This window comes from Chlamydotis macqueenii, chromosome 10 (assembly GCF_036417535.1).
Source record: "Chlamydotis macqueenii isolate bChlMac1 chromosome 10, bChlMac1.mat, whole genome shotgun sequence".
In the NCBI taxonomy this organism is placed as follows: domain Eukaryota; kingdom Metazoa; phylum Chordata; class Aves; order Otidiformes; family Otididae; genus Chlamydotis; species Chlamydotis macqueenii.
In genome coordinates, this window is record NC_141565.1 from 5,736,672 (window position 1) to 5,761,266 (window position 24,595).

The 24,595-nt window shown below is 56.2% G+C and overlaps 1 protein-coding gene across 3 annotated transcripts in view; it reads left to right on the forward strand.

The window, feature by feature from the left end:
• The window catches only part of CACNA2D2 (calcium voltage-gated channel auxiliary subunit alpha2delta 2), a 204,799-nt gene that overhangs the window by 148,698 nt on the left and 31,506 nt on the right, over nucleotides 1-24,595 (forward strand). For all 3 annotated transcript variants that reach the window (XM_086755540.1, XM_086755542.1, XM_086755541.1), the window contains exon 4: nucleotides 14,532-14,591. In XM_086755540.1, the coding sequence (XP_086611666.1) occupies nucleotides 14,532-14,591 (60 nt within the window). The remainder of the gene's footprint in view (nucleotides 1-14,531; nucleotides 14,592-24,595) is intronic.

Consider the following 24,595-nt stretch of genomic DNA (forward strand, 5'->3'; position numbering starts at 1 on the left):
TCTGTTGCCAGATGTCACGTTAGCGGACGGCTCTTGTGCTTGTGCTCGGCGTTGCGGGCACTCGAAGGCACGTGGAGATGTTCGGTTGCAGGGCTGCGTGCTGGTGCCATTCACCGATGACTGGGAGAGCCGCCGCCAACTGCCTCTCGTGAATTGGCACAGCACAACGTGCAAAAAAAAATGCCACAACTCAAAATACTGTGTCATAAAATGTCCCCTTTTATTTACACTGCCACTGATAGTGTTCTCTTAATTGCTTACTGATACACTACAAATGGATTACAGTGCGTGGTGCAGGATTAATGGATCCCGTGTAGGATGAGCCGCCCTCAGACCATGCGCTCGGCAGGCACCCCTGCGCGGGGCTGCTGCCGCTGTTTCTGCCTGGATCCTGCTGCTCCTGTGCTGCACCTTCGGGTTTTCCACCTTGGAGTTTTGCCTTTTCGGATTTTGCACCATTGGTGTTTTGCGTCTTTGGACCTTGGTCAGTGAGGTGCAGGGCCGAGCAGGGTGTCGGAGCAGCGAGCGGTAATTTCCGTGCCTCCGTGTCTGGGTGTTATGAAATCTCTTGGTGTTATTCCCTGCCATCACCAGGCGAGAGCTGGCTTCGCAGCCTCACCACCGGCGCCATGCGAAAGCAGCAGAGCAGGGAACCTTGTGCCTTTAAAATTTAAATAAAAAATAAAGAAAAAGCAGCCCATTACCCTTGTTGAATAAAATACCAACAATTTTTTAAACTCTTTTAAATATTGTTGCTGCGTTTCCAGCTGTTAAAATCTTCTGTATTTAGTTATTGTAATAACAAAGTGCTGCGGCTGATTTGAGCGGTGGGGGGGCAGCCCCATTATTCAGGAGGGTTTTAAACGGTGGGGTTTTCTTCCTCGCAGCGGTGCTCTCTCGCCTATTAAAAGTTCCCTTTGTTGCCTTGGCACCTCTGGCCCCGGTGGCGGAGGTGGCACCCGCGCATTGGCGCAGGGCCCCGCCACCGCTTAGCAACGCGGCGATGCCGGGATGCTGGGGAGCCGGGCGTCGCGGGCGTCTGCGCAAAGCGGAGCAGAAAATCGGCGCTGCTCTGCCGGGGAGGCGTCGAAAGGTCCCTCGTTGCGGGTGGCAGCAGCTGAGCGGTGTGGGATGGGGCCTGGCAGTGCATGGAGGTGGTCCGCGGAGGTGAGATGTTTGCCGAGTGCGTGGTTTCCTGGCCCCAGACTGGTGGGGATGGAGAAGTGGGCAGAGGCGGCTGGCGTAGGAGATTGTTGTGGGGTGGCTGGAGGGGCAGGAGCAGGCTGAGGACAAGGCGGCAGCAGATTTCCTTCCTGTAGAAAAATGCTGGTTTGGTACCATCTCCTTGAGGTGGTGAGGGTTGGCGGAGATGTGAAAAAGTGTGCAAAGACTTTCAGAAACACCTTGAACAGCCGGGCGGAGGCAGCCTCTGGGCACCGCAGCACCGAAGGAGCCGGTGTGCGAGTGTCCCTGGGCTGGCCGGCGCAGGCAGTGGCCCCGGGAGGAGGTGGCAGAAGGTGCCAGGTCCAAGTGACACCAGGGCACGGTGCTGCTGCCGGCCGAGCAGCAGGCAGGGCTGGCAGTGGCCTGGCCTCTCAACCATGGTGTTTTGGGTGCCAGGCCGTGTGGAAGCCTTGTAAATGGCAGTAACCGTATTGTCCCTGGTCTCCCACCACAGCGGCGTGTTCCCCAAAACGCTACCTCCGACCAGTGGAGCTTTGTGGGTAATGAGATGCAAATTGATAGCGAGACAATAAGGCTGTCTTGTGAGCCCTTCCGACGGGGCCAGTGTTTAAAAGTCAGCCTGATTGCCTCACTGGCAATTTGCATAGCATTAACCAGAGAGATTTTCTTTTTAAACTTGAATATTTTTATTTTTTTTTTCCTAGAGGTCACCTCAAACTAATTACAGCTTCAGCGCCACTGCACAAAAGAGGGCTCTGCAGCTGCGACGGCAGGGTTGGCGTGTGAGGAGGAGACTCTCCCAGCACAGGGAGGGAGGAGACGTCGTCCGCATGAACTCGGGCGGGTTTTCATGCGTGGACCGAGGTAGTTTATTAAGAGAGCACTGTGGGGTGCCTGCAGGTGCTGAGCACTGCGTTTGCTTTGGGAGACAGCAGCATCAGGGCTGAGCCCCAGCAGATGAAAAGGGTTGATCCTCCTCGTTGTTATGTCCAGGTCAGACATAACCTGTTTGGGTTCATACTGGGCTGGTGTCCAATGAGCCTTGCAGTTGGACTCGGTGATCATTGTAGGTCCTTCCCACCAGAGCTATCCTGTCCTGTTCTGGTTTCTAGCAGGTCAATAACCAATAGAAACCACTTCATGTAGATCTTTTCTAACCCGGTTTGGTTTGACCAGGGTGAGGAGCAAGGCTTTCACCGGGCATCTCTGCCAGCAGGTCTGAATGACAGCCTGGAGCGAAGGCGAGTTGCTTGGAGGGAGCCGGGGTTGCCGTCCCTTCCCCGTGGAGCAGGCACGCAGCTCCACGGTGGTTCAGCTGAGCCGGTGCCAAAGCATGGCCAGGCAGCGCATTGATGGAGCGCCTCTCGTTATCGAAGCTGTCTTCAAGATGTGAAGAGCACGCTCCATGCTTGGTGACCTTGGGTGGAGGTGGGATGGCCCTTCCAGACGGCGTCTGTCTGCCACAGTGCTCGGTGGATGGGGTTTCCCACTGGTTGTGCCGCGGTGCGAATGGTCCCGGCAAAGTGGTGAGTCCCTGCCTTGGGAGACAGCGCGTCGGTGCAGCAGTGGGTTTGAAGAGCCAGCTGGACAATTTAATAACCATTAATACCATTTGCAGTTATGCAGGCTATGGCCATGATACAAATAATTAAATCTCATGCTTCATAGCATCAGCTGATCGCTTGCTGCAGTCAGGAGTGAATCTCCCACGCAGAGCGTGCGCGACTGATTAACTCCTATTAGAGAGGTTTCTTTATGTCTTCTTCTGGCTTGTTCCTCAGTTTCCTTCTTCATGCTGCAGCTGCGAGGCTCAGCACCAGGGCATCCCCTTCTCCTCCTTCCCGAAAGCCCAGCACCTGCGAGGTCCCTTGGCAAGAGTGGAGGCAGGCCAAGCGTGAGTCTTCCCCGGGCTCCCCACCAGCACCAGACACCCTGTCCAGGTGATGCTGGGGACCTGACCGCTCTCCAGTTCCCCTTGGTCCTCCCTGCTGCTGTTGTCGAAGGTGCTCGGAGGAACATCCCGGCTCCCGCAGGCTGGTCTGCAGGTAAATCTGCCTGCTGGGGGGCATCCTTTGCTCCTGCCCTCGGGTCTTCAGGCCGTTTGCTCATTTGCCTCCCAGCTTCTGGCAGTCCTCAGATCCTGAATCCTCGGGATCTTTCCCTCTGGGCTGCCATAAAGCACTTGTCGTCCCTTACCAAGCTGGTGTGTGGCCGTGGCCTCATCTCCCAGTGTTCTTCAGCCTCCTCCTCCTCGTTCTCACCTGGAGAGGCTCCTCCTTCCAGGCTGAAGCCAGCTGGATACACACACATTGTCTCCTTTCTCCGTGGCCTCCTTCTACCCAGAATTTTGGCGTATTATCTGAGATGTTAGGCACAGGAGCAAAGCTCACAGCACTCCTCCGGCTTTGGCAGTGGCTCTGGCACCCTTGATGTCTTCTCCATCCCCTGAGCAGCCCCTTTCTGGGACGACACGCCAGCCAAGCCTGGGAGGATGAAGATCAGCAGCATGATGGCACTGGGTCATTGAGCAACGCTGGCTTAGCGGGTCACTGTGGCTCTGTCCTGCTTAGCCGGGGACAGCAGAGCGGCCGCTGCCATGGCTCTGCGCCTCACCGAGGGAATCGGGGTGGGAAAACTGAGCGGAGAATATTTTTATGTTTTCTCCTTCTTTTTTCTTTCCATTCCTAAAGATTGAGTATAATCAGAGCTAATCAGAAAATTATGAGCTGTCTGATTGCTGATTAGATTCCTAATGTTAATATAGTCAAGAAGCCTCTCTTAGCGTTGTATTTTAAGAGAAGTGTAAAAATAACGTCTTAGAAGGAGCGAGTCGGAGCTGCTGGAGCAGCAGGGAACCCAGCGCTGGCTCCGGCGAAGGAGAGCAGGGTTTCACCGCTGGCAAGAAATTCAGGCCAGCAGAGAGGGAAGGGACAGGACCTACCCAAGCTATAACCAGGTGCAGTGGCTTCAAGAGGGCTGCAGAGCCTTGGGAGGAAGAGCATAAAACCAGTCCTTCCTGTGGGTTAGTCCTCGCACAGAGCCAGACCGAGGAATTTTGCTGCGGCTTTCGCTTCCCTCTTCCTGGGAAGAGCATCTTCCCAGATAATTGAGTTTGTGCATCTCCCAGCGTCGTGGCCCTCCATGCCTGCTGCTGCAGGCAAGGGGCAGCCTCTGGTGATGGCAAAAGGGAGCCTGGGATGTGCCCAGCACCAAGGGAGTGGGACCTCATCTTCAAAAAAATGTGCAGTTGTGATGTAGGCTGTATCCAGGGTTTATCTTTCAGCTCTTCCAGCTGTGCTGTGGTGGTGTTCCCAGTGCGGTCCCAGCCAGGCACCCTGTGCTGGGGTGGTGGCATTTGCTGCCTCGCTGTGGCTTTCACGTGTTCAGAGCTGGGCAGAGGACTGGGATGCGGCTTGTCTGCTGCCCATCAGCTGCCTCTGCAGGAAACCTCAAAATAAATTAAAAAAAAACAACCAAAGCTGCAAAGCCTTGCTGACAGTGGTGGAACAGTGGGTATAAGCGTACCCATTTTGGGCAGCCCTTGCCCAAAAGGCAGGGGTGAGATGCCCTCTGGGGTGCTGGTGAGCACAGAGAGGATGCTCCCATGGATGCTGGTGGGAGCTGGGGGAAATCCTTGTCCACTTGCGCTTGGCTAGCTCCTTAGTGCCTCTCAGGAGCAGAATTGGTGGGGACGCTGCATGGTTGATGGCCCGAGGTTGAGGTTTTGCCTCTGTTTGAGCGCTGAGGATCGATCTGTGGTGTCCCCAGCGTGGGGCTGGTGCCTGGAGCTGCGCAGTGAAGCTGCCGCTCTTTCCACAACTTTCCTCCCCATCCCCACCAGTGCCGACAGGGCAATAACTCCCCAGCTGAATGGCAGGTATTATGTTCTGGCACACTAATGTTCCCATTAATAAGCTCCTCGCCATTCAGTGTGTGTTTTACTTTGATTCATCCCGATGGCGGTGCTGTATAATGGGCTAGAGACTGTAATTGTCCCCCATTGTCACCACTTAATAACTTGGTATGATGTTATCACAGTCATTCGTATATTTTTTTGCAAACTTTGATGAATTATATTTTGTTCTTACCTAATAAAAAAAAAAAAAACAGGGAATGGTGAAAAGAGGCAGAAGTTAGACAGAAGTCTGCTTTAATTGCAGAGCAGGCTTAACAATACAAATGTCCGCAGCCGGCATCGGGGCTGCTTTTGTTTCTGAGCCTCCAGGAACAGGCCACTGGGCCAGCCGGGAAGGAGCTGCTATTAAATGTCATTTCTTTTCTAAAACATCTTTATCAGAAGGAATTGGCTCTGTGCTTGGGGGATTTGTTTTGCTTTGCTTGCTCTTGACAAGCCCAACATCAAACAGAGCAGGTGGGATTTACATTGGTGTCCACGAGCAGGGCGAGGAGTGATGTCTGTGGGGTGGGTGTAAGAGCCATGAGAATGGCCATCGTGGTGAGCAGGAGAGTGAGGATGGTGGTGGTTGTGGTGTGCATGGCTTGGGCATCGCAACAGCCCCAAAATCTACCTGTACATTTGGGGAGGAGTTTGGGCGCCATGTTGAGCAGCAGCAGCAAGAGGAAGAACTGGACCCTGGATATCTTCTCCACGTTTCAGCTGACTAGCTGCCTCTCCAGGTCGGGTGTGCGACATCCCACCAGGTATTCATGGCTCCCAAGCTTTTGTCTCTGAGTACTTGTGTTTCTGTGTCTGGCAGGGGAAGGAAAAGGCCAGAAGAGATCAAACCCCAGACTCGATGAAAATCAAGGCAGGGAGATGGATGCCTGGGCTGGAGTGCCCCGGGTGGGAGGCAGGGGAGAGCTCCTCAGCATCCACGAGGCACCGGGTAGGGACCTAAATGAGTTTTTTCCCTGTAACACATGTCCTGACCTTTTTTTAAAAATGAAATCTATTTTATTAATTTTTTCTTTTTTATCAAATCCGTCCATGAAACATTAAAGATATGACTGCGGAAAAGGTCAAGAAGCGTGTAGTTGTTGAAATCTTGTTCCAGTTGATGGCTTTTCCCTTAGGGGAGCTCTCCTGCGCGTTCTCCTCCCCATCTTGGTCTTTAAAACAAAAAGTGTCAAATCGCCTTGAGTTTGGGGTTTAACCATAACGCTGAAACATGCTCCTGGAGCGGGACGGAGGGAGGACACTGCAGGCTCCCCGGCAGTGATGCCATCCTTGGGGAGCTGCGGGATCAGGCTAGCATTGCCGTAAGGAAACCCCGAGCAGGAATTGATTTCTCCTGATGAATGCAGAGCCCAAGGGAGGGCTGTAGGGTCTCCAGCCATGTCGGAGCCGGGGAAGGGAGAGGCTCCTGGGGGGCTGATCTGCAGTGAGGGCACGATCCAGCGGCATGAATAAAGATGAAGCCTTGAGCCGTGGGGGCAGTGGTGAGTGAATGCGCTTTGAGTGCCTCTCCTTGGCTTGGGCAGCTCTTTGTTCGCTGTGAAAATGGAAGGCAGGGTGTTGGACGCAGGAGTGGGCACCAGACGCCCTTGCATCCATGGTGGTTGTTTGCTGCAGTTTGGTTCCTTCTTTTATTGTAACGCCAAGGAAGCTGGGTCATGATTTGGGCTTGCTGTGCTGTAAAAGCGCAGAGTCAAATGACACTTAAATTTTAGGCTCCAGACAAGAGGAAATAGGTGAATGGAAGGCAAAACAACAATCCCGCTCTGTCAGCACAGCAGCCCACCAGCAGCCTGAACTTGTCATGGGGTCTGGAAGCATCAATGCAGGGATGGAGGCCGAAGGGAAACACTATGTGAGGATCTGGGGGTTTGAACAAGGAGATAGAGGGGTGGGAAAGCATCCTGGGACATCTTGCCGAAGAGCAACAAAGCCTGAAGAGCTTGAGCTTTGAGCTTGGCTGAAGGGTGAAGAGAGGGTGAGCAAGAATCTCGATCTCAAAAAGGGGTGCATGATCCTTTCTCAAACCCAGACACCGGAGTGGAGAGTGTGAAGCTGTTCTTTGCTCAATCTCATCTCCTCCTCCTTGTTTGCAATTCCCACTCTGCTGTGGCAGAACCCCTCTTGGTCCTGGGGCAGGGCTGCGTGTGGTGCTGGCCATGGGTGGCTGGTAAAGCCCTGGGCCCTGTTGAGTGCCCCACCTGGGGCTGTCAGGAGGGGCCCGATCAGTGTGCCCGACCCCGCTCAGGCTGCGGGAGGGGTGCTGGTGGCCTTAGGGGACACAGGAAAGATGCCCGGCATGTCTCCAGAGGGTTTCAAGCCAGGAAATTTTGGGGCCTTCCCTTGGGAGGCTGGAGGTTTGGGGTGGTGACATTTTGCTGTGTTCTAGAGGGATTTCTGCACACTGAAGATCTTCTTTAACATAAAAACTTAATAACAGAGGAGCTCCGGCTGCGTGGTGATGTGCCGTATGGAAATCCCCACGCAGCAGCAGATAATAAACGAGGTGCTTTTTAAAGCTCGCACATCATAGCGCAGCAAGAGGTGATGCCTTAAAATAAATCGATTGTAAGTGGTTTCCAGTGCAAACTTTCTAACAGCCTCCTCCGCTTGAATGAAAGGCAAAGAGCCAAAGGGGAGGATTTCAAAGGCACAAAAGGCCTCGTCCCAATGGGGCAGGGAGCTGGGCGCCGGCCGAGATGCTGGCACGATGGCAGACTGCAATTTGAGTTCCCAGAGATGCCCTCCTGTGTCTCATGGGAGCTTCTCTGTTGTTGGTACCATATGGAGCACCGGCATGGGAGGGGAGCCGCTCCTTGAACTTTTTGTTATCTTAACATGGGATTTATTTCTCCAAAATAATGAAGGATGAAGATTAGGAAGGGTTGGTTTTGTCTTTGGAGACTCTGGGTGCTGAGACTCAACTGGGGAAATTCCTCCTTCTCCTGCCCACGTAGCAAGCTGCACCACTTCCTTTTTTAAAAAACAAACAAACTATTCCCCCAAGCTCTAAGTAAAATTGATTTTTAAGTGAAACTATCTCTTATAATTGCCACTGAAATGCCTTGTGGTTCTTGTAATGGGTTTTGAACTGTGACAAGTCCTACTTGATGATCGTAGCTGGAGCTACACAGATTATCTGAGCACGGTTTAGGGAGCAGCGTTGGATTGAAGGGCTGGGAGGAGACGGGGCTGGAGCACAGGCTGAGATGCTGGCTGGCGTCCTTGCTGACCCTGCCGACACTGCACAGGCTGAGGCTGCCTTGGGACCTTGTGCTGTAGGATGCCTTCTCCCAAAACCCTTGTCCCCATAGCTAGACTTTAACTGGTCTGACTACTGTGGAAATGGTAGAAACTTCCATGAAGCACAGACTGGGCTTTCTCTGCCCTGCTCATCTCGTGAGTTGATGATCCAGAAGAGAGCGAGAGGTGTGAAACAAGCGTGATTTAAAGTTGCTGGGCTTGGATTTATCACCCAGGATAGCCTTTGAAAAGCCATTTACATCTTTTGTTTTCTCACCATCAAACACTCACTAAATTGTAGAGAAGAAGAAGAATGCCTGATGTGCAGTCCTGAGTCCTCTTCCTCTTGAGGACACTAATGAAATGAATGCAGGGGTCCCTGTGGCAGCTTGCTGGAGCAGCTCCATCGCTTGCTTAGCCCCAGGGTTGAGTTTGGATCAGGCTGAGACCCAAGGAGGTTGTTCCTGTGGCTGAGGGACAGCAAGTGACGGCTGTCAGAGCACTGGCCTGGTAGAGGACAATCCTCCCTTATCATCTCTCCTCTCTCAGAGGCTTGTGGTGTTTCAGGTAGTTTGGACCTGCTGGGGGCTGTCCTCTAGTTTCTCATCTCTGCCTTCTCCAGAGCAGCTGGCAGAGCATAGCTGTTTGGAGTACCGTTTCCACCCCGCGCTGCTGGCCAGGGGCAGTACCTGCCTGCGCGTGGCCCTGTCTGTCCATCCAGGAGGGATGGGACCAGTGGGGATTTGGCATCGTATCAGTACAAACACAAGCTGGAGAGGGTCTGAACAGCTGAGCCGACGTTTTGCTATTGCTGTCCCCAGGAACAGGCGTCCCCACGGGGGCATGGCCACCCCGCCCTCCTCCTCCACTCCTGGGGAGCAGGGACAGAGCACTGACAGCCCGTGCTGGCTCCAGCTCCGTATTCCCTCGGGAACGGGCTGGATCCAGGCTCCAGAGGAGGAGAGATGGCCTCCAGCCACCCTTTCCCTCCGCGTGGCCGAGGGAGTTATTGACAAACAAGTTAGTGCTGCGAAAGAAAAATGCTGCAGCGGGTTCGGAGCTGCCGCCTTGATCAATACCCAGCCGTGGCTGAGCCTGCCGCCGACTGGATTTTAGATGGCGGCTGCGGGGGTAATAAGAGCCCTGGGATCAACTGTCTCGGAGATTATTACAGGATGAGATGCTTCGCTGCTTTACAGTGTTTACTTAAGATTTATATTCCCTATGTGTATATAAGGGAGTTGTCATCTTTTGTCGCTGGTTGATCATTTTTTGATGGCGCTGTGCATGCTGTGCCATCAGGGTTTGCGCAGGGGAGTACATGCGGCGAGTTCGGAGGGTGAGCTGGGGCCAAGAGGCAGAGTTGGGAGGGGGCACCCCGGAGCTGGTGGCAGGAGGTGGGACTGTGAGAAGTCACCCTCTGCTCTGGTGCACATAGGCAGACCAGGATGGAGGCTTGTGAAGCGCGTGGAATGGGCTTTCACCTTTCTGGATGCTCTGCGGTGACAGATGCAGTTTTGAGGTGCCCCATCCATAGAGTGGGGGTTGGTGCTGGAAGAGAGGGCTTGAGCCATCCTCATTCCTCCATCATGGAGGAGGAATAGCTGCAAAACCAACTCCCGGGGGTGTTCCTGCCCGGGGTTTGGGTTGCTTGGCTTTGTCGTGTGTGTTTGTTTTATCACCCTCTCGCCTTAACCTTTTACCTGTGTATTCTCACTTTGGGAGCAGGGCTGGGGTGGTGAGATGGTGCATGGACCTCTCTGGCCTGGTAGCGCAGGGCTGTTTTAATCTCCAGATCTCTCCTTCCAGCTATGTGCTTAGGTGCAGGAGGTTAACACGCTTCGCGCCGTTCGGGAGGCAGCGAGGTGAAGGCGATACCAGCTGCAGTTAAATGAAGGCTTAGCAGGAGCGGCTCTCCCTTGGAGCAAATATCCCTGGGCACATGCAGGCAGTGTGTGCCGGGCCGTCGCCAGACTGACTGTGGGGAGAAGCCAGGGAAAGCATCCTGGGCTCCCGGAGGAGCATCCCTCAGCATTGGCACAGGCATGGGGTACTTTATTTGCATGGGGAGGTTTGGGAAACATGGGAAGCGTTGCTGCCTTGCACAGGGCTGCTCAGTCTCCTCTTGCAGGGAATTTGCTGTAATCCTGTTTTATAAATCCAGCCTTGGCCTTTGGCCTCCCCGTGCCACTCTGGTCTCTGCTCCGCTGCCTCCCAAGTTAAATCCACCAGTCTGACCGAGTCGGGAACAGCCAGGGCATACTTGTTGCCAGGTGGGGCTGGGAAGAGAGATTTAGCAAAGCGCTGGACCAGTTTCCCTTGGAAAGCTGCTGTGCAGAAATATTGGAGCAATACAGGAGAACCCCGGGTGCGATGGGGGAGAAGGGGCAATGAGGGGGAGGTGGGCAGCACCCTTGGGTGCTTGCTGTGTCGGGGTCAGTCCCTCTGTGCGCTGGCTCCTCAAGCAGCAGGGATGCTGACAGCAGGGACGGTCCCTTGTGCCAAGAGAGGAGGTTGCGGTCCCTGCCTGCACCAGCCCCAGTGCCCGGAGCGTTTCCCACCACCTCGCTCCTGGCAGCTTCAGGGCATCAGGCTGGCTGCCCCCTCGAAAGGTGCTGCTGTGGGCGAGCGCGCGTGGGTGAGCTGTGCTTGGGGCGGCTGGGCAATTGGGGATGGGAAGCAAGATCCTGGAGCAAAGCAGGGGAAAAGCCAGCTGCCTTGCATTTGGATATGCCATCAAATGTCACCCACCTCGTCCCTCATCTCCCTTCCCGCCTGGCTTTCAGGAGGGAGGGCGTGCACCCAGCCGTACCGTCTTCACCACCACCTGCCCTTCCCCTGTCCATGCCATGCCTGAGGATCCTTAATCCCAGGCGAGCCAGTGCGCTGAGCAGGGAGCTCCTGATGGACCTGCCCGGGTGAGCAGCGAGGCAGAGGAGCACCGTGCGGAATACGAAAGAGGCCGGGGTACGATAGAGCCCACGTGGCACCTTCCCCCTTGCAGACCCTTGCCATCAGGATCTCCAGACATCAATCCCTCGCAAATCTCCTGCTGGCCTTTTATGACCTGCAGAGTCCTTTCAATTCAGTGTTTTCAGCCTCTAAATCTCCTGTGCTTAGCCCTCTGTGGCTTCTGGGGAAAGAACCGTGCTCCTTAAAGTGCCACGGCCAGGACAGTCCCTGCAGCAGAGCCGGCTGGAAATTTGCAGGTGTTTCACACCTGTGCTTTATTTTTGGTAATTCCTCTAATTTTTCTGGCTATTGGAACCAGACAGTTGACAACCCCAGGTCTGAAGCCTCCGGGAGGTTTTGGTGGCTGCCGTGTATGGGCACGGGACCCCTGCCCAGCTCCCCAGCGCGCTGCCCACACCCTGGGCATCTCGCAGTCCCTGCGGACTGATTGATCTGTGACACTTGAAAAATAATGGTTTAATTATTATTAAGGATTAGAAATAATCCCTGACCTGTATTGATCACGATAACGTTATTCATGATGAGCTCATTTGGCATTAATGGGGACGTCCTGCCGCGGTGGGTTGCTCTAGGCAGACCCATTACCTTCCCCGGGGAGAGGTGGCCAGTGGGGTTTGCTGGAGCAGCAGCACCTTCCCAGCCCCAAAACACAGCTCCAGGTCCTGCTTGTGAGCAAAGCTGTCCCAAATAGCACCCTGGGGGTCCTGTCCTCGTGGCCATGGTTTTGGAGGATCCCAAGTCCAGCGATCACCCATCCCGTTCATGGCAGCTCCGGGGACACTTCTCCCGAGGCGGATGTCTGGTGACGGCCCGGAGCCGGCGCAGCGCCCTGCTCTGGCTGTGCCATCCCGCCACGGGCTCCTCCTCCCTGCAATGTGCCATTTATCAGAAAAGAACATCTGGATTTTTTTTTTTTTTTTAAAGCAAATTTGTGTCCGGATCGACTTTGATGAATTGACATTTTCCGGAGGAAAAAATATCTTCCGTTGAAATGTCGTTCCTGGGTGTAGCTGTCCCTTGCTGCACCATTTGCAGCCCTCCAGGCGCTTCGCACGAGGCGACGAACAGTTAAAGGCGCCCATAAATCTTACCCTGGCCCGTAACGAACAAACACGCTCTTATCAGGTATAAAAAAATGCATATTTCATCAGCACTGCCTCAAACGTGCCTCAGAATAAATGCTCGCCCTTAATCAGCCGTCTTGATATGTAAACAGAGCACGAAAGCTCAGGGGGATGAGGTGCAGAATTGGGCCACAGCTTTTGGAGGTGGCTCCGGGGCAGCGGGGCTGTGGCTCTGCGGGTGAGCCCCCCGCAAAGCTGCTGTGGAAATTAACATTTGCTTGGCTTTTCTCTCCAGCCACGCGTTGTCTCCCGTTCCCTTCTCCCCACTGCCAGAGCCGTAGGTATTTTGCTCCAGCGCTCGGCTAATAGCTGATCTTTCCCCTTGGATGCTGGCTGTCGAAAGCGAGCACTTTGATTTGGAAATTAAGATTAAAAAAAGAGAAAAGATTACATGGGAAAGTTTTGACCAATGAGTGCTGCGATTACGCAGTGATAGATACGCGTTTCCCTACATCTGATCGGAACAAGATGGGCTCTCGGGCTGGGGAGGGGCAGATTTATGGCCTTACTTTCGTGTACCTGTGCTTTGCTGTGCTCCTGGTAATTCAGCACCCGCCGCCGTCACCCCGCTCCCGCCAGGACTGGGTGCTGCCCGGGCTGGGTGCTGCGGCTCTGCCGCGGGCAGCAGGGTACCTTCCTTTCCCCCGAGCATCCTCTTCAAAGCACTGAGGTGTTTCCCATCCCCATGTGCTGACGGGAGCACTGGAGGAACTGGTGACAGCAGGGACGTGGCTGTGGCATCTGCGGCTGTGCCTAGACCTTCTGCCTGCCTCTCCGGAGTTTGTCGTCTCATGTGTCCGTGCTTTTGTAGCCAGGCCCTGGGGAAATAAATTCCCAGGATGGAGCTGGACTTGGCTGCTGCGCTGGTGGGCTCCCCTGGCTGAGCAAAGGAATGCTGTTTTCTTCTGGGCTCTGTGGTTCACAGCGTGAAGGTTGGGCACGCGGTAGCACTGGGAGTCTTATGTGTGTCTCTGCAGTGCTCCCCAGGCGATGATTTGGGGTTTTTTGGGAGCTGACAGCTGCTAAGAGGGCTCTCGTTGCCTCTGTTAAAGCCCTGTGCCTATCTGTCACTGTTACCTGAGCAGGGTCCTGTCCGGTCTCCGCATGCGCTGGCCCCAGCAGGGCTGGTGTTTGACAGGGACCGCGGGAGCACAGCGATGCCAAGCGTGTGAGGTCCCAGACAGCACCAGGACTGCCGGGTTCTGGGACAGCTTGTGGATGCTCTGCTCTGCCTCTGCCCCTTCCTGCAGAGCAAGGAGCAAAGCGTGTCCCATCTCGCCGAGGCGTGCAGGGAAATGAGGAGCAGGCGATGAGCAGCGCCAGCCGTAAGGCACATCTGTGTTTGATGCGTCTCCAGTAACTCACTAGGGAGCCTTCCTGGGCTTCCACAGCCTCACAAGCCTCATGGCCAGTTAACCCCGCACAGATCGGCCACTCAGCCCCTGGAGCCGAGACCTCTGTGGCGCATGTTACCCTGGAGCCTTGTAAAGCCAACGGCTGGTGGGGAGCAGGCAGTTGCCCACATCCCCGGGGGCCTGGGGCTGGTCGAGGGGCAGAGGGAGAGGTCTGGGATGCTTGTTTTCCTCTTGACTTTATCTGCTTAGCGATGCGGAGCGTATCCGTGGGAAAGCCTGGAGCTCTTGCCCTGCCTGTCCCCTGTGGAGATGCCTGTGTCTCTTCTGAAGCCTCATGTGCTTTAGGGGGAGAAGGTTGGCCTTGCCCCAGCCTGGGGTGAGACTTGACCAGGCACCTCAGCCCAAATGAGAGCCTGCCGGGCTCCAGTGGCTCCACCAGCAGCTGCCAGGCGGTGATGGCTCAACCCCGATTGAGTTCAAGTGGCAGCAATCCCTCTGGAGGCACCACCTTGCTCCAGGAAAGGCAGGAACAAGCAGAGAAAAGCTGTCTCTCCATGCCTGGGATGTCATGCTTGCCTCCTGCCCTCTGCCTGCGTGGCGGAGTGGTGCTGGGGTCCCTAAAATGGCGGGGTGGCAGGTGCTGGGGCAGCACCCACAGTCTTGCATTGACACAGGCCGTGCCTGGCTCCTCTTGCTTTCCCCAGGCTCACCTCTGCTCTCTTGCTTGCTTTGCAGAGGCTTGCCAACGCGGCGGAGAAGTTCCAGAAGGCTCACCACTGGCAGGACAACATCCGGGTAAGGCTCCACGCGTGCCCTGGCCACTCACGCCCCTACCGCCTTCCTTCCTGGATGCTGAGCTCCACGGAGGCACCAGCCTTGGAGATGACTCATGGCACAGGAACCAGCATCTTCATCCCATCCCTCAGCTCTTCCTTCCCATCCTTGGCTCCCTCATGAACGATCGCTGGCCGTGCTGGGCTGCTTGGCATGCAGGTTGCCCCGGCACCGTTGCCTGCCAGCACTAATGAGGGCAAACGAAGCGATTTTGAGCTCATTTCCAGTGCCCACTGTAAGGAGAAGGCAGGAGATGAAGGTCAAGCTCAGTGCTGAGGGTTTGGGGGCTGGGGAGACTCTTAACCCCGGGTTTGGTGCCGAGCGGGGTCTTGTGCCGGGTGACGGCAGCGCCTGCGGTCACACGCTGGCTCGTCCGCAGCACCTGCCAGCAGTTGCAGTGAGGGCTTCTGGGGAAAGGAGCAATCTGGGCTGAGAAAGGGAAGATGTGGGTTTAATGATTGCATTTGACTTTGTAATTCTGATGGTGATAGCGCTCAGCAGGAACCTGCAGGATTCTGCCTGGAAATGCTCTCAAATTATAACAATAATACGAGAGGAAGGAAAGATTGTTTTCCTTCCAGTGCAAACGGAACCTACAATAAAAAATACTCCCGAGCCACCCAGCCCCTTCCTCCGGGTTGGGCCGGATCCTGCCTGGCCCCAGGGAGCCCTTCCTGCAGTCAACGAGAGGACAGCTCGGGAACAGCCCCGCTGCCGGGCCTGGCTGGTGCATTTTGGGAGGAGAGACCTGCTCGGGGAGGAGAGGAGATGAAGGCCTGGAGCCACATCCTGCTCGTGCTGACCCTTCTGCCCTTGGTGATGGTCACCAGGGTTTGATGTGGAGGGGAAGAGGCAGGAGGAGCGGAAGAGAAGGGGAGGTGTTGAGCTGCTTGGCTTTTGTTTACCACACGGCCGGTGTGGGGTGGGTGCTCGTGGCCGGTTCTCGTCCCAGAGGGAGCTGTGTGCCATAGGCACCCGGGGAGGCTGAGCTCACAGGGACCTTCCCTTTGTGCGCAGAAGCAGCCTCACCAAGGAGAGGTGAGGTGTCCCCGCTGGCCCTCCCATCCAGCAGACAGCTGTCATCGGCACCGACGGTCACCAAGACCTTTCTGCATGAGAGCGCCGCAGAATTACTGTCACTTCTGTCCGGGAGGCCGGCGGAGGGGAGGTGAGGAGGGTAACAAGGTCTGCTGTGGGCACAGGCTGATGGGATCGCTGGTGCCTCGCCTGCGCCTGGAGGCAGACGTGTTCCCAGGGGGCACAGCAAAGGCTGGACCCTCCTCTTGCCAGCAACCCCAGCATGCCGGGACGCCCTCGGCTGCGGGCTCAGGGCTCCCGGGGAGGGAGGCTGCAGCACCAGGGGGCCACAGGCATCGCCCCTGGCTCTCACCTCCATCCCCAGCGCTGGCCCAATCCTCCAGGATCAGAAGCTCCCGGGCATCTGATCCCCAAGCAGCACCCAAAGCTTGGCCACCATCACCCTGGAGACATCGTGGTGGCCCCATGCACCCCGCGCCGAGCTGGCATCCAGGACTGTATGGCCTGTGGCCGAGACACAGGCAGGGTGGGCAGAGCTGGAGCAAGGTCCCTGCATTTTGCAGCGGTCCCCAATGCTTCTGCTCATCCCCTGGGACGCAGAGTCAGGCAGCTTCTGCACTGTGGGGTGTCTGCAGCCCCAGAGAGCTCCCTCTCCGTCCAGACCAGGCTGCCTTTGCTGCGCGGGGGATAACGGTTGGGATACAAAGCGTACCAGGAAAGGCTGCAATGCTGTGGAGCTCTTCGCTCATTTTGCCATTCATGGCACAAACCTTTCAGAAATCCACTTTCGTAGAAAAAAAAATAGTTTTAATAGCACTGTTTGCAACCACTTAATCAAGGTAATTAGGAGCGAGTCACCCAGAAACAATGTGCAGCGATGCATCGCTGCCGCGGAGCTCGCCGCGGCTTTATCAGGACAGCCCAGACCCGGCTGGGACACCTGATGGACTGGCCCGGCTGGGCGCACAGCACCCAGGGTGCTGGAGGTTGGTTCCCCCTCAGCAGAGGGATGGGGAGGCTGCGAAAACAGCTCTCGCTGGCAGGGTTGAGCCTCCTTTAGCTGTCCTTTGTCCCTAAAATGGCAGGGCAAGGTCAGACCTGAGTGCCAGCACTGGTGATGCCGGCTCTGCTGCTGCCTGCGGCTTGTTGCCGGCGTCGGCGTGGGCAACATGGCACGCAAGGCAGCGGCGCAGCGTCCACAGCTCCTCCTCGCCTCCCTTCCCGTGGAGCAGCTTGTTCCTTCTGGCTGCAGCGCTCCCCTCCTCTCCCGGCATGTTGCGTCCTAACGTCGTGCCGGAGTCGGTGACAGATTGCGGCAGGCGCAGTTATTTCTGTGTTTCCATCCGAAGGCGCGCCGGCAGATGCTGAGTGTTTGTGCTGCGTTAGCGCTAATGGCAGCCCCGTGAAACCGTGCTGCAGATGGGTTGCTATGGAAGTCCAGGGGAAAATGAAGCAGGAGCCAGAGCCCGAGCGGCTTGGGAGGCTGCTGCCAGCAGTCGCTCACGACCCATCTCTACAGGAAAAGTGTTTTTTTTTCTCGCTTTTTTTTGCCTGTCCCAGCCGCACGCCAGCCGTGCTGGCCTTCCCGAAAGAGTTGAGTTCAGCCTCAGGGCACTCCTCACGTTGTCCCTCCGGGTCGTTTCTCCCCGGCTCTGGATAGCAGCTCGGGCTGGTGCAGCAGGCAGGGGCAGGGGGACGGTGGGGCAGGCTGCGGTGCGGGGCCGTTGTGATTTGGAGTGGGGCAGCTAGGGTCTCTCGGGGATGCGCATCCGTCTGCAGGGAAAGGCTGACAGAGCTCCGGAAAGGCAGGAGCTAGGTGCCAGTGCCATGGGAGTCCCGATGCCCAGTGCCCAGGCATGGATGCCTCCCACCATGGGATTCTGGGACCGCCTGGCACTGGTATGATGAGAGACCACAAAAAGCTCCCAGTTTGCAGTGGCCTGGCTGACCAGTTTTCCCAGTAAGAAGCTTCCAGTCTCTGGACTTGTATCCAGGAGTCTGCAGGGGGTCTGGGTGCTGCAGCCGGGACAGTCTGGCTCCGCTCTGCACAGAGCCACGGGGGTCTGTCCCTTGAGGCACTTCAGGGCTGTCCCTCTGCTCCAGATGTCCCCAGCCGTGTCCCCCAGCCATGACAGTGGTGCCAAGCCCCCAAGCAGACCATCCCTGGCAGCAGACAGAGGTGCCAGGGCTGCAGCCCGCAGCCCGCAGCGCAATGCTGCTTACCAGGTTCCTGTCCTCTCTTTGCCACCCTGCTCAGGCAAGTAGACCTGCAAAATGTACCTATAAAAACACTAGAAGATCACATTGAGGTTTTTCCTACCCTCCTTTGCATCCATCCTCGCTGAGAAGCTGCTATGCTCCCCATCGGGCATCCCAGACGGCTCCATGTTCTCCCAGCCCCTCTCTGACCGCGTGCTCCACTTCCCTCCAGGGTTTTCCAGCACCTGAGGTGCTTTTCCAGACCTTCAGCCCCATCCCAACGCCATCAGCAGGGGCTCAGGTGTCCCGCACCCCCATGGCGCACGGGGACAGGGGCCACGCTGCCCTGGGGGACACCACCAAAGGCGCAGGTCTGCACCACCAGCCATGAAACGCGTCCCAGGGCATCGTCATCGCTACGTGTCAGTCTGCTGGGACGGCCGGAGCTGTTTGTCCCTTTAAGGGACACTGACGCTGTGGAGAGCCATCCCCGTGCTTATATGCACTTGGCAGGATTACATAAATTGCCTTTAAAAGTTGACTTCTTTATAAGCCATTTTCTGCTTCATAAAATGTTTATTACTGTTGTTTTTCTCCCAGTTCTTCCTTGCTGCATTTTCCATCGCTACACTGGGAAGCTTCCCCCTTCCTCCGCCTGCTGCCCCCCTGCCTCCCATCCCTCCCCACCTTTCAGGAGAGGAAGGGGGCGTTTGCGGGGTCAGAGCCCAGCAGGCCCTTTCTCCTGGGAAAAAAATCACTTAGCTGTACACTGAGCTGCAGATGTGAGAGCTGCTGGGACAGGGTTTAAGGGCTGGGTGCAGCACGGGTGGTTTTGGGATGTGGTGGCGCGCACGGAGGCGGCAGAAGGAACGTGGTCAGCCGCACGCCGCTGCCCTCATCCATAACCCCCGACTGCAAACACGCAAGCAAATCACAAAGCCCAGATAATTTCAAGCTCCGTTAGGAACAAAACTCCAGAGAGAACAGGATCACTGTTTGCCAAATGGGGAAGGACAGGAGGAATAACAGAGATTTCGCCCCCGGCCGCCCTGGAAAGGTGAGGGATAACGCGAGGGGACGTGACGGCACGGCTGGGTGCCTCTCTGTGGCTGTACAGCCCTGGATGCAGCGTCCCTCCGGGCGCGGGGCGCGTCCAGCACCGCCACGGTGCACCCATCACGTGTCCACGGTAGGAGCGGTGGTTGTGCCATGCTACGCGTGGACACCGGTGGCTGTTCCTGTGGTTTTACCGCAGCGATGCAGGCAGGGCTTTGTGTTCAAAGCGGCATTAGAAAGGCGATCGCCAACTCCTTATCCCCCTTTCATTTTTCTCCTCCTTTAATTACAGATCCTACTTATCGGCCGAGAACAGAAAGATCGTCGCCGTAACCTTGCGCTTGCCCTTGTGGAAGGTTTACCTAAAAAGTTAGAAAATAAAATCAAATACTCTAATTTGCAGTCGTCTTGCCATTTCAAACCCAGTTTTCATTACAGCACAGAAAGTGCATTGAAGCTGTGTTTATAACCCCCTTTTAGATAACAAATCACATTTTCTTTTGGCTGGCGAGTGTGTAGAATTGATATTTTTTTTTTCAGTTTAATGGGTTTGTGTGTTCAGGAATGATCTCCATCAACTGAGAGTCTTTATTGTGTTTGATATAATGTCAGCTTTCATTACGCTCAGAGAATTACTGTGTTAAAGCACCAACCTTGCTGTAGAGCTGTTCTGGCCAAAAAGCAGAACAAGAAAATCATTCACAAAAACCCCGTCTTGGTGCCGTTCCCTCTTAAAAGCCAAGGATGAGGCCGTGAGGGGGCTCCGCTCACCCCTGCCCTGCAAGACGGCCGGGCCACCCATCCTGGTCCCACGGGTGCCATGGTTCAGTGGAGGGGGTGCCAGCTTTGCTCCCAGTGTTGCCATCCCATCCCACCCCATCCCATCCCATCCCACCCCATCCCATCCCATCCCATCCCTGGCTCGGCAGGGGGTCTCTGGCACCCGCTGGCTCTGCATGGTGCTGGCATCCCTGTGGTACCCAGATGCAGTGGAGGGTAAAGGCGGCCGCATCTCGTTTGAGGCCACCTCAAAGGAGCGGGAGCGGGCAGGAGGTGCCGTGTAAAGAAGAACAGGCGGCGAGGCGTGATCAGATAAAACATCTTCTCAGGGAGATGAAAAAACTGTTGACGGGTCACTTAAATATTTCCCCAGCTCTGTCAGAGAGGGAGAGGAAGGAAATTGCTTTTTTAAAAAAGAAAAAGATGCCAAGGCAGATTATGATGACTGTTTCCACCTGTCCTGGGTAATGGATGTGGCCACTGCTGCAGGATAGGATGCAGGGGGGCTGGCGTGGTGAGGGCTGCAGGAGGGGCGTGCTCCCCACCAGACTGGTCCTGGCTCCATCCAACAGCCCGAGGTGGCTGGGGCTAGCCAGGAGTATTTTCCTCTTCCCAGGAACTGGGTAAGGATTAATCATGGTCTGTAGATCAGTGGAAATAAAAGGTTTGGTCCCTACCAGCCACTGCCGGTGTTTTTCCTGATGCCCAGAGCCAGGCGTGGCTGTGGTTACAGGTAGGAATTTCTCCCAGGAATTCATCCGCTCCCTTTGGGAGCCTGTTCCTGGCTGTGGCCCTCGCACCTCCTTATGGCAGCTGTTGCAGAAACGCGTTCCTTGCCTCGTTACCTAGCCACCGCCTGAGAGGGCTGCTGTGCCTCTGGCAGAGCTGGGAGACCCTGGGCTGAGCCCTCGCCCAGCTGGGGCAAACTGGCCGGCACGGACACATCACCAGGCGCAGCCGTAGGCCAGTCCCGTCCCACTCCTCCTGGCACGGGCGGGCTTGGCAGGGGTGGTGCGGCGGTGGGAATGCGCCATGTCACCCTGCTCGTCCCCTGCTGCCACCCGGCCTTAATGCAGACGCGGGGCTGCGGGTGCTGGAGGGGCGGTGGGAGCTGCGTGACAGCTGCAGCTGTCTTCCGTACGAAAGGTGGAACTATAAACAAAATCTGGTGCTATTTCCATGTGCTTAATGGTTCGGGGACGTGAAGATCTCCCTAAATATTCACTGCCCCATTGCAAGTGCTGATGGCAGAGGAAGGAGCTGCTGAGGAGCAGAGCTGCCGGTGCTGTGCAGGCGCGCTGGCTCCCGTTTGCTCTCCCCACCTGCGGAATTGCCCAGGCACAGATCCCAGCCTTGTCCCCACGTTGGCATGCCATGGGCTGGGATGCTGGCCCTGCCACCGGCCCCGTCTGGGGGCAGATGCCAATTTGGGATCCAGCTTGTCTTCCCCACTGCCCTCCAAGTTCCTCCTAACTGCTGCAGGGTTTGACCCTTCCAGAGCCAATTAAATCTTGGAAGAGATTTCCTGACCCCAAAGGTCACCCGAGCCACTTGGAGAAGTGAAACCTGCAGCTGGTGGGCTGAGCTGGACCAAAATCAATGTGGTACGGCAGGAGCTACCTGCAAAATCGCCCCAAGGTGCCGCAGCGTCCCCAGGGCCTGCGATCAGCAGCGTGACCCTTACAAGGTGGCAGCAAGTGGTCCTGCAGAGGACAACGGGTCTGCGGGAGAAGGGTTAGCCAGCTCGGGTGACCCTATAGAGAAGCTATGGTGGGGAGTAAGCCATGGCCCCTCTGCTGTAATCGTTTTAGGGGAAAAAAGAGCTATTGGAGTGCTCTTGGAGAAGGCTGGGGGGGGTGGTGGGGAAGAGTGCCCCTCACCACCCACCGCAGACCCCCCCCCCCCTCCACGCCCATCCTTGCCATGGGCTTTGGCTCAAACCTGGTCTGCCGGCGCGTGGAGAGGGAGCACCCGTGCCAGGGCGAGATTCCTCCACTGAGCTGCTGGCGAGGCTCCAGCTTGCAGCTGTCTAGAAGGTGACAGCCTGGTTTTGTTAATTAGCTTTTTGCTCAGTGTTTTGATGTAAGATCGGCCAAGGAGTGGAGCACAGGGCTGTTAGGGAGGGCTCAAGGGGGACAAGCAGGATCTAGGGTCCCCAGGGAGACTCCGGCACACAGCATCCCTGAGTCCCATCTGGGAGGTCCCCCTTGGGTCAAGGGGGAGCTGCCCAGCGACACCAAACCGCAAGGGTTTGGTACAGGCATGGTGGTTGCTCGGTGGCCTTGCCGGAGAAGCCTGGGAGATGGCTTTAGCGACGTTTGCAGGTTACCCTGTGGTTGCACTTACCTCCCAAAGTCATTTCCCCCTAACTTGCAGTGGGGGTTTAAGAGACTAAAATAACCCCACGCTCATCCGCCAGCGACGCGGTGCTTGTGGTGCCATTACGCTGATGCCGTTCGGCAATTACTGCGCGAGAAAATGGGCAGCGGTTGACACATCGTTGAGGAGCAGCTACCGAGCGTCCACCTCCTCTTCACTGCCGTGAACCAGCGAGTGCTTTTTGCAGGCTCGTTTGCAAGAAACGAGGCAATGTTTTGCCCTGAAATCCCTCAACATCTTGACCTCCTTGTTTTCTTTATTGGTGTTTATTCTGAAAGGCTCTAGAAATATCAGTGCTATTTACACAGGCTGGGTGCTGGGTTTAGCATGGACCGGAGGAGGAGGATGAGAGGATTACATGAAGAAGGCAAGCGTGGTTTAAAAAAGAAATATTAGGGAGACAAAATTGTAGGCCCCTTTGTTGCCTCTCAGGAGACCCCTGGCATTTCCCCAGAAACCTTCTGGGGGCTCTGTCCCTCCTTCCTGGAATAAATTCCCACCAGCCCTACTGGCCTCTGGGTGCCAGGGATGCAGATGCCTTGCCAGCTCCCATGGGTTCCCTTGTACCCTGTGAATCCCCTCCAGCATCAGCAGGACTGTGGTGAGGAAAGCAGAGCCTGGCGTCAGGGCACGGCAGGGGGCTGGACCCACGGTGATGCTGGCCGTCCCACACGTGCTGTCCCACGTGTGCCAACCTCAGCTGGGGCATGAGGGGGGCTGGGATTTCACCCAGCTGCTCCTCAGGTTGTCAGGGCTTGGAAAGGTGCATGGCAAAGGTTCCATGATCCCTAGGGAAACCAGTGGGAAAGGTGTCTTTCCAGGAGGCCTGCTCCCCATGCCATGCCATGGGAGCATCTCCTCGAGCATCACCTTACACCCTCTCCCCCACTGCTGGAGCTGGGGCCACCGCGTGTCAGAGGGGGTGCTGATGGAAGATAAAATGAATAACAAAGCACCTTCTGGATGGCTGTTGTTAGTCACACTAACTTCTGATTAAAGATCATTAAACATGAAATTAGCTCGTTTGTGTTATGGGTCTCCCGGGGGTTCCTTTAATTAGGAAGTGCAGATGGCCACGGACCCCAGGAGAGGCAGCGCCAGCGAGGGGCAGGGGCGTGCGTGGGGCCGGGAGCGGCATGAGTAGGGCATCCGAAGAGAAATTAATTTTTTTTTCCTATTTCTTGTTGTGTAAACCCCTCAGCATTTCACAACAAATCACAGATAATTAATAAGTACATTCCCTTAATGACTAGCTTTTTAATAGCAGAAATTGGAAGATGCTGTGTCAATTTTTTTTCACGTCCCCCTCTCGGTGCTGTGTGATCACCGTGATTCGAGTCACAGAGCCTGGTCCCGCTAACCAGGCTGAAACTGCCCTTCGCAATCCCCGTCCCGGGGGGACGTCGGCCTGGGTCTCCCTGCCACCCGTACCCCTGAGAGAGCAGCATCCCCACTCCAGGGCCTTTCCCACCTCTTGGTGGTCTGGTGTCTTACAGGCTAGGGAAGCAGCAGCAAACCGCTCTCGGGAGCAGGTTTGAGGCTGGAGGATAACGCCGGCGAGGGGTCACGGGCTGCCAGCTCCTGGTGGGGCCGCTGCGGTGGAGCGGGTGGTGACGGCTGCCTGGCCAGCTGCTGGGACCTGCTGGTCCTTTTCCATCGCGAGCCCGTGGCTGGTCTTGGCTGAGTGTCACAGTGTCACCAAGACCATGGCGAGGCTGGGCTGGGTGTCACAGTATCACCAAGCCAGGCTGGGCTGGGTGCCGCAGCAGCAGAGCAGGAGCGGAGAGGACGGGGATGCAGTCAGCGCCATTAAGGTTTTGGTTGGGTTTCTCTTCTGGACCTGTATTGCTTTCCTCGGTAAACAGTAACAGCAATAATCACACCAAAGCGCCGCCGGTGCCTGGTTTGCGTGGCGGCTGCTGACGGCTGATTGAGTGGCAGACATGTTAGTGCCGCGACGGCTGCCGCTGCGCCTGCATCGCGCTCGCGTCCCTGCGCGCAGAGAAGAGTCTCCGAGTGCCCTTTAATTACCCCTTCTGACGGCACACGGAACGCTGTTGTGACAGCATTGCTGCTCTCCAAATTGCCTCTTTAGGAATTTTATCAGCTGCCTCGCATCCTGACACGCGGGGAAGAGGAATCTGAGCAGACCTTGCTGCCTAAATAGGCTCTAAATACCCTAAATTAGCAACCTGGGTTTCTCCACGGAAGCAAGGACACTCTGCTCATGGTGTGCAAGCAAGGACACTCTGCTCCCGGTTTCTGCTGTGGGACCAAAGCGTCCCGGGCGTGGGGACACGCTGCGGCCTCATGCCCCATGGCAGCGCAGAGCCTGCGGTCACACCAGTGGCACTGTCGTGGGGCTGGTTGGCCACAGCAGAGGCCATGTGTGGCCTTGCACTGCGGCGGCTCGGTGGCAGCTGTGAGCGGAGGGAGGCACAGCCAACGACGGCTGAACCTTGGAGGACAGACAAGGGGGATGTGAGGTCCCAACCGTGTCCCGGGAACAGTGT